Source organism: Eurypyga helias, unplaced genomic scaffold (genome assembly GCF_000690775.1).
Source record: "Eurypyga helias isolate BGI_N326 unplaced genomic scaffold, ASM69077v1 scaffold5437, whole genome shotgun sequence".
NCBI lineage: Eukaryota > Metazoa > Chordata > Aves > Eurypygiformes > Eurypygidae > Eurypyga > Eurypyga helias.
This window is the reverse complement of record NW_010262179.1, coordinates 1-9,003: the sequence shown is the minus strand read 5'-3', so window position 1 is coordinate 9,003 and position 9,003 is coordinate 1. Positions and strand designations below refer to the sequence as shown.

The following is a 9,003-nucleotide window of genomic DNA, read 5'->3' as shown; positions in this document are numbered from 1 at the left end:
AGACAAATGGAGACTGCCTTAGGGTGGCAGTCCAGCATATTTTCAGCAGCTCCTGTATTTAAGGCTGTATTTTCACATCCACATGTCACAAACCAAAATAACAATCTTTCCCACCACACAATTAAGGACTCCATGTACCCCAGGAGAGCCCACAGTAAGCTTTACGACAAGAAAAGAAAACTAGAGCCATAAAGAAGGACCAAATCCACATTTTCTTAGTATAAGATTTTTTTTTCATATATTACAAAATCAATTTCAATAATGAAGTAGAAAAATAGGAAATTATTTGGATACAAACACTTCCTCAAAAGGCATTAATTATCCAAACTACTACACAGGGGTGATCCAAACATTCAGTGAACGACTGAGACTGTCCCAATCAATATACTGAACGCAGGGGTTGAAGAAAATGGAAAAGGATGTTTTTACTAAAAGGTCTGTCTCAGGCTGGGGAAAGCCAGGTCTCAGTTAACATTCTGGAATCCAGCTTCACTTGTGTCAGTATCATGTTCCTTAGGTAAGGGAAGAGGAGAAAGGAGAAAAAAAGAATTTTAACATTAGGGTAAAAATGTGAGATTTTTGTCTTAACTGGACTATTTGAGAAACAGGAAATACTTGGCAGTAGAACAGCTGATCTGCCAATATGTTGCAAACAGACTCTGAAGCATCAAATTTACTATATAAAGAGCTATTTCACCACAGTACTGCCTGTGAGTAACAGTGCTAGTTCCACATCTACACTGCGGCACGAGCAAGCAACGTGAGCGTGCACCAGGGCACGCGGCTGTTACACAATGCACCATTCATGGACGGTATTTAGCTGAAATTACCAAAACTACACGCGCATGTATTAATCCCCCAATTAAAATAAACCAGAGACTTAATAAATTGAGCACTTGACATTCTACACAGATTAACAGCCCTAAGTACTCCAGATCACGCCTCACTGGTCTAATTCATTAGACAACAAACGTCTTAACCCATCACTGTACCTCTTGCCTGCCACAAGCGTAGCTGCTACAAACATGCACCAGCCTCAGTGCTGATACTACCAACTATTCACTTGTAATTCTGTTATTCAAAATACCTGATTCAGTTTCTTAAACTCAACCACTTGGAAGAAGATGTACTCCAGGATATGTTTGGCATCCTGCTTTTCCTTTGGGAGTTTACTGGTTACTCCTAGGATATCGCCGCATTTTCGTACGTAGAACTCCAGGTCGTCATCAGTACCTAAACACACACCCCAGGGAAGAAGGCAGCTGAATATCACACCTATCCCTGCCAGCTGGGCAAAAACTTACTAGGAATCTCCATTTGTTGTTGGCATTCTGGGAGTTTCAGTCCTATAACTAAGTTCAGTGGACGAGCCACGATATATTCCTGCAGACAGTACTTTCTCATTTAGACTTAGGGTGTGTTTAGAATCGTCCTAACGTTTTAACTTCAAAGCATAAGAAGATGTGAAATAAATCAGCAAGACCGAGCAATGCAGTTTATGAATGATACAGGAGACAGCAGGCAGAAGTGTAATACAGTGTCATGTGACAAGCAAAATGTCATGGTGCATAAAGTCATGTTACAATTTCCAAGGCCTTCCAATTTCATGGCCCAGGATGAGTGCAGAGGATTTTCACAAATGAGGCCCTTGTTTTAAAATTAAATATAACAATTTTCCTCCAAAAACTTGTACTTTATATATAAATGTGTAACCAGTCTGCTCCACTTACATCTGTTTGTAATCTCCGCAAGACGAGCTTTCTCAGAGGAGAAAGTTTCATCCAAGTCAAAAAGCTCCAGAGGGGGAGGAGGCAATTCCCTGAAAGCAGGTGGAAAAACCTTGAAGAGAAGAATTAGCATGGTTTATTGCCAAATAGCTTATACTTCACAGATCTCTAAGACAACAATTAGACTGGACTTGAAGAAACCTTTTATAAAGTCACAAGCAAGTCCAAAGGCCACACTACAGAGATACATATTTTTTAAAATTCTGTTTATGTCTTGCAAAAATGTCTGAGTATTCCACGAGTTTAGTCACAAGTATGCCAGAATTATCACCTAGCTTCACAGCCAGACATACTGCATATGCAGTTTGGTTTGAGTTTTGCTCCACGAGATCCAGGTGATAGCTGAGGTACTAAGGTTACTATAGCAGTTCACCTTGGAATCACATTCACGTTACTTCTGGTAAGGCTTTTTTCTTTTTCAAGCAGTCACCACTTACGCCACAAGTTGGACTTGTGTTTTTAAAGAGCAGCACATGAGATGCTACTTCCAGTAGCTATAAGGATCCCAGTAATGTTTCCTCAGTGGCCAAGGTAAAGAAGGATGGAACCATGATGGCAAAACACAAAAGATCCTTTGAAAAGCAGGCATCTTTGAGGAAGTCTGACAATGCTGTAGCTTGTGTTGTTGCTGCCAGCCCAAATCTCTGCCAGTAAAATCTGGCCAGCCCCTGCTGTAAAACACCAACACTTCACTTTCTAATTCCCCATGAGAGATGGAAGGAGAGTGGGACAGACCGGCTCAACCCGTGGCAGCAGTCAGTGTGTTACAATACCAATTTTTCTGAAATCTCACATTCTGTTTTCACAGGGAAGGCTGACCCAGAACCCCACAGGACTGGGAGCAGGTACTCAGCTAAAGGCCGAGCTGCTATGGTACCAGATGCTACATTTCCAAGCTCTGTTGATAAAAATGAGAAGCGTAAATAAGTGCTCTTTCCTAAAAAATAGTCCCTGCAGTGTGTTCAACTCCCACGTGATTAATTATTACAACAGCATTTCTCAGTTTGGTTTTTTTTTGAAAGAACTATGGAAATGGCGCACACAGGTTTTACATGGAAGGGGATTCTCCATGCTCTGATCAGCGAGGAGATTACTCACAGCTGGCTGGAGGACAGGTAGGGGAGTTTCAAATTGAGGCTGAATGAGTTGGAGAGGTTCGTGCTTCACATTCAGCTGTTCATACGCTCTGCACCACAGAAAAAGATAAGTATGAGTGAAGAAATGATACCACAGCCATTTCCACTTGCATGAAATAAAGGCTATAGAGATGAATTTTTATGAAGACACTAGGGTCAACATTATGCACAGTCACAGCATTAAAAAAATGGGATGACTAATTTTAGAAGGGCCCTAAAGAACTACATATCAGTAGTAATTGACTTCTACATCAAGCAAATTAGTTAAAATTATGGTAGAGAAGAAGACAATGATAGGTTGATATATAAGAGGATAAAAAGGAAGGAAGCCACACCTCAACCTCAATCACAGCATGGTTTGGGTTGGAAGGGATCTTAAAAATCATCTAGTTCCAACCCCCCTGCCATGGGCAGGGACACCTTCCACTAGACCAGGTTGCTCCAAGCCTCATCCAGCCTGGCCTTGGACACTTCCAGGGATGGGGCATCCACAGCTTCTCTGGGCAACCTGTTCCAGTGCCTCACCACCCTCTCCGGGAAGAACTTCTTCCTGATACCTAATCTAAACCTCCCCGATTTCAATTTAAACCCGTTCCCCCTTGTCCTGTCACTACAGGCCCTTGTAAAACGTCCCCCCCAGCTTCCTTGTAGCCCCTTCAGGCACTGGAAGGGGCTATCAGGTCTCCCAGGAGCCTTCTCTTCTCCAGGCTGAACAAGCCCAACTCTCTCAGCCTGTCCCCATAGCAGAGGGGCTCCAGCCCTCTGAGCATCTGCGTGGCCTCCTCTGGACTCGCTCCAACTGGTCTATATCCTGCTGATGTTGTGGGTTCCACAGCTGGACGCAGCACTCCAGGTGGGGTCTCACCAAAGCAGAGGGGGAGAATCACCTTCAAGCAACTTCTAAATGTATGAACGTACATGAGGAAAACGTGAACCAGTTCAAAAAGAGCAGACTTGGGATTTCAAAAAGGTTTTTCAGGAAGTCCATAAGCAAAAGCTACGTTAAAAAGTTATTTGTTATCGGATGAGAAGGGAGATCCCCTGTGAATTCACATCCAGCTAAAATACAAGAAACAGAGTAAGAAGGAGTGTCCTCAACAGAGTGGAGTTCATGGCATCTGTGTTAAGCCTGCTGCTATTCAACATGTTCATACGTGATCCAGGCAACAGACGAGTTGTGAGGGACGAAGCTGCCAGCCATACAAAACTGGTAAAACTGAGTAGCAGATAGGTCTCTAGACATAATTATTGGGAAATGCAAAGATTAATGAAATGCAGCTTCAGTAAATGCCAAGTAATTCAAAAGTGGGAAATCAACCAGCTTTCAAATCACTCGAGAAAGTACCCAACCTTGCTGTAGGCAGTTCTACCAAAAGTAACAGTTCACCAAATCCACAGCAGTCAGAAAAAACAGAAAAAGCCATGTCAGAAGCTACAGGTAAGAGGAGAAGTAGGAGGAAAACATCACTGTCACACTGTACAAATCAATCTTCCGGTATACTCATATTCAGAATGCTGCCTACAGCTCAGGCCCTTCTGCTCTTAAGCAGACACAGTTAAGCACAAACAGAAAATGCAGCATACACAACAGATACGTAAATAAATAGATAGATAAATAGATAAATCACAACTACTGACTTGATAACTGAAGGGAGGGCAGTTGTATCCAGCTGGTAAAGGGATGTATCAAACAGCTTTGTGAAGTCTCTTGGGTTCTCATCTCCTTCTTGCAGACAGACTCGCAGTTGCTCAGACAGCGCGGCTGTGTCTGGGAGCATGGTATAGTCTGAAATCTGAACACAGATTATAAAGACTTTAAAAGAGCAACCCACTGACATAGTCTCTTTCTCGTTTATATGTCACCTAAAATCTCATCTAGAAATAATTATTTCACTTTTTACTAGGTATGACCATTTGCAGTGCAGCTTAGTAGATTAGCAGACTGTGCAAATTCCGTTCTCTTAACTTCAAAGCTACTCGCTACATGGACGTTGTAACTGCATTTCTGTTAATTCTTTAAAATTAGGAGACAGCTTACTAGTCAACCATGCAAGACTGTTGTTTTTTTAATGCACACAGAGTATACAATTTTATCACATGGATTTCCATAGCGTTTGCACAGAGCAGCTAAAAAACCCACTAAAATTGATACACAGGTGGATCCCTACTCACGTACAGAAAATCCACCTTCGCTTCATGCACTCTCCTCGTGTCTGAAGACTCAAAGTGCAAAATTATTAAGCTGAAGCAGCAAATGATCTCATAAACATGGGCAAATTGAGAAGAGACTTTCACAAATCAAGTATAATAATAATAATGAGCAGCAATCTAAGTCTGACAGAGATGTGATGCCATTACTTTTTATGCCTAGTCCGTCTGCTCACTCTCAGACCCTCAAACAGGGTCTGCAACAACAGCATCCATCTAGCTGTTAACCTCTCTGTGCTAAATGCCTGGTTTGCCAAAGGTGGATCACACTGTCAGCTACTTCCTTATCATGGATCTCTTACCTCAGGGTCCTCCATGTCCATCTGGTTTAAATGGATATCTGATGTTGTGAGCCACTGGAAAAGCACATCCTGGAGAAGGGCAAATCTCAATTAATTTCTGTAGCAGCCACGTATTCTATTATAATGCTTAAACATTCATATTAAATCTATTAAATAACATAGAGTGAAAAGAATATGTAATATCTGTGTAGTATCTGTGATGAAAACACAAGCTGTATTTGTATTTACATATGGAAATAACGAGTCATGGCAACGAGCACCCTTCGTATGAGGTGCATACTTAGAGGAACACCTCAGCCAGAAAGTCCCCTTCTTACACACAAGAATGTTACATACCCCACTTTGGAAAGCGCATTACAACCTCCAGGTATCAGGAGCTATTTATGCAAATGTTTTTTATTAATCAGGTAGTCATAATCAAGCGCTGAGGAAGCTATGAAAAAGTTGTAAACAAAAAAACTCGTACTGAATATTTAAATATTAATAACATTAAAGTGGTGAATAGAAATAGGAAAAGCTTTTCAGAGTCCTACAACATATATAATAAACTCCTTCCTGTTACATGTGCTCTAACAAATTCCTCAGATGTTAGTACTGGGTTAGAATCTCCCTAATGAATCCGTTCCAGAGCTGTCTTGCTCTAAAATGAAGCTAGTGAGCTTGGATCGCTTTGTAAATGCTGCAGATATCCACCAAGAAAACTTACTGTAAAAAACTAAACTAACCACTTACCATGACCTTCCCGTTTTCTTCTTTATCTAAATATTGATCACTGAACATGTGGGAAGATCCCAGTGCTGCCATTTTTCCACCTTGATTCTATCAACAAAGAATACAATGTAGCAAAATAGGCTTCCAAAGCACAGTTTGAAAGGCAACTGTTAATGCTGCCTAATTACAAAGAGATGTAAAGAAATAGGAAGTTTTGGAATAAGTAGTGGCAAAAGCAGTTTCAAACTGGCACGCTCACAAGAGCGCAGCATTATTATAAGGGTGTAAGCTCTTAAGGCTCATTAAATTTATTAGACTATATCTTAAGACTCATTAAATTTATTAAAAGTACTGATCTGCATTTTGTAGTTGGTTGGCAATAAAAAAACCCAACAGAATATCATCAAGATTAGCGGCACGTAGGGTATTTTTGCAGAAAAAGAATTTTAGTTGATTGAACAAAAGAGTAAAGAATTAAGTAAAATGAATGCATTATTAACTTCCTGCAAGCTGTTCTTCAGCGTTCAGGATGTAACCTGGAGGCCAGTGACATGCATGCGTGTCCATATAGCAAATGCTCATGTCAGCTAATGAGAGGAGTCGGGTAATTTTATTATTTGTAAGATAAAATGCAAAATATGCAGGTCATTATATTCTGATTTAGCTAAATTAACCATGCATGAAAATGCACTCAGGAAACATCTTTGGAATTCTCTCAGATTACCCCTTAATCGTTCCAGAAGGACATACATAAGACGCAGTCAGTTTTCAACAGAACAAGAAACCCTGTCATGCTCCCTGCACCAACGGTGAGACTCACAGCGTAACAGGTTATGTTGGCATCCCCACCAAAGGTTTGCAGAGGCATCAAAAAACAGGTGTGGGTTTGTAACTACTCCCAGAAATTACACTCATGATTTTTGCATGGGGCCGAGGAGAACCCACAGTTTGGTACCCGCAGAATCATACCTCATGCTGATAGAAAGCAAGAATAGGCCTGTTGAGCGGGAAGCAGACAGATCCTGTTGACAGAACAGCCACTGCTGGTTTCATCACATTCAGTGTGGCACCAAACGGATACACGAAAGCGAGCGCTCTGCAGGGAATGCAGAAACTCCCTAAGTAGCTGCATGGATCACGCAGGCCGGACATACTTGTAAAACTCAGCCTGTCTGCCCAAACTGTAATTTGTGCACTAGTGGTGGAATGCCAAGAGGCATGCTTTTGAAAATTCAGATCGTTACAATGACATTTTAGTCTCTTTTCTACAGGTTTTTCCAGGTTGACAAGTTGTCTTAAGTAAGTAACAAAGAACACTCTTGATTTCTGTTTGCACACTCCTGTACCTGAGAGAAGGGTAGTGGTATTTAACTCACAGATGAACACATATTCTGTAACAAAACTACAGGAAACATTTCTCCTTGTAATCAAACCCACTGTCTAAAAATTAGCTGGAAGGAAGAATACAAAACTCTATAGTTATTTACAGAAAAGCTGTATTCTTCCCAATACCTTTTCACTCCTCTGCAGCTCAGAGGAACAGAAAGCTAAAGATTAAAATAAATGCCTATCTCACCCTGGATCAAGACTCTTTAAAAAGAGGCAGGGTTCCTCATGCCTGCAGCCAAACACCCCCCTGTCTACAGGTTATTCACAGAGTGGAAAGGGTTGGAAGGGACTTCGAGATCATCTAGTCCAACCCCCCTGCCAGAGCAGGATCCCCCAGAGCAGATCACACAGGAACAAGTCCAGGCGGCTTTGGAAAGTCTCCGGGGAAGGAGACTCCACCACCTCTCTGGGCAGCCTGTTCAGGGCTCTGTCACCCTCACAGTGAAGAAGGGTTTCCTCATGGTCAGGTTGAACCTTCTGTTTTCCACTTTATGGTCATTGCCCCTCATCCTGTCACTGGACACCACTGAGAAGAGCCTGGCCCCATCTCCTGACACCCCCCCTTTAGATATGGATAAGCACTGATAAGATCCCCACTCAGCCTCCTCTTCTCCAAGCTGAAGAGACCCAGCTCTCTCAGCCTTTCCTCATGGGGAAGGTGCTCCAGGCCCTTTGTCCTCATAGTGGCCCTTTGCGGAACCCTCCGCAGTAGTTCCTTTTCCTTCCCAAACTGGGGAGCCCAGAACTGGACACAGCACTCCAAGTGAGGCCTCACCAGCGCAGAGTAGAGGGGGAGGATAACTTCCCTCGACCTGCTGGCCACGCTCTTCTTATGCACCCCAGGATGTCCATATGTAGGCTGCCTAATCCAATTCAAATCCACAGACTATGGGCAAAAAAAGATCTGGTCAGGAGAGTAATAATTTCTTTCAAAATTTATAATTCCTGCTCCTTCATTGGTTATCAAACATTACTAAACAGCATCTCCTTTCCAGATATAACCTTGAGGAGAAGCTGACCATAGAAATGCACTAGAAAACCTCAGCACAAGCACAACCCACTCCCACTAGATTATAAACCTGCTAGTTCAGAGTTGGTAGGAATCTTTTCACATCAACTACCTCAAAGGAAAACACTCACTGTGAGTCATGTCCACTTCCATCTTCATCTGTTGTCTCAAGCATTGTTTTTCTTGCAGCTTCACTGATTCCTCTACAAGATGTTGAAAAGCAAAATTTAGTGAAAATACCATGGATGATAAGAGTTTACTGTAAAGATTTATATACCCCACATATTTACCGATTCAAAACGCCATCAGAGATTAGTGCTTCTTTTGGGTGGTGGTACTTGTAATAGACATTTCGCACCACAGCATCTTGAAGAAAGAAAGTAAATAAGAAATGTCCATCTTAGCTCATCAGTGTGCTAATTACAGCAATGAAAAATGAGTTTAGCTCTTGGGTTCCCTGG

General features: G+C 41.9%; 1 protein-coding gene across 1 annotated transcript; it reads right to left on the bottom strand.

Annotated features, from left to right (window-relative positions):
- Positions 1-400: 400 nt before the first annotated feature.
- Positions 401-8,908, bottom strand: IFT52 (intraflagellar transport 52; the record flags this gene model as incomplete). Its single annotated transcript, XM_010155602.1, has 10 exons — positions 401-512; positions 1,088-1,233; positions 1,731-1,839; positions 2,886-2,973; positions 4,562-4,716; positions 5,434-5,502; positions 6,166-6,252; positions 7,114-7,240; positions 8,674-8,745; positions 8,833-8,908. Coding segments are annotated over 10 exons (977 nt in total), but the record flags the coding sequence as incomplete, so codon positions are not given.
- Between the last annotated feature and the right edge of the window lie 95 nt (positions 8,909-9,003).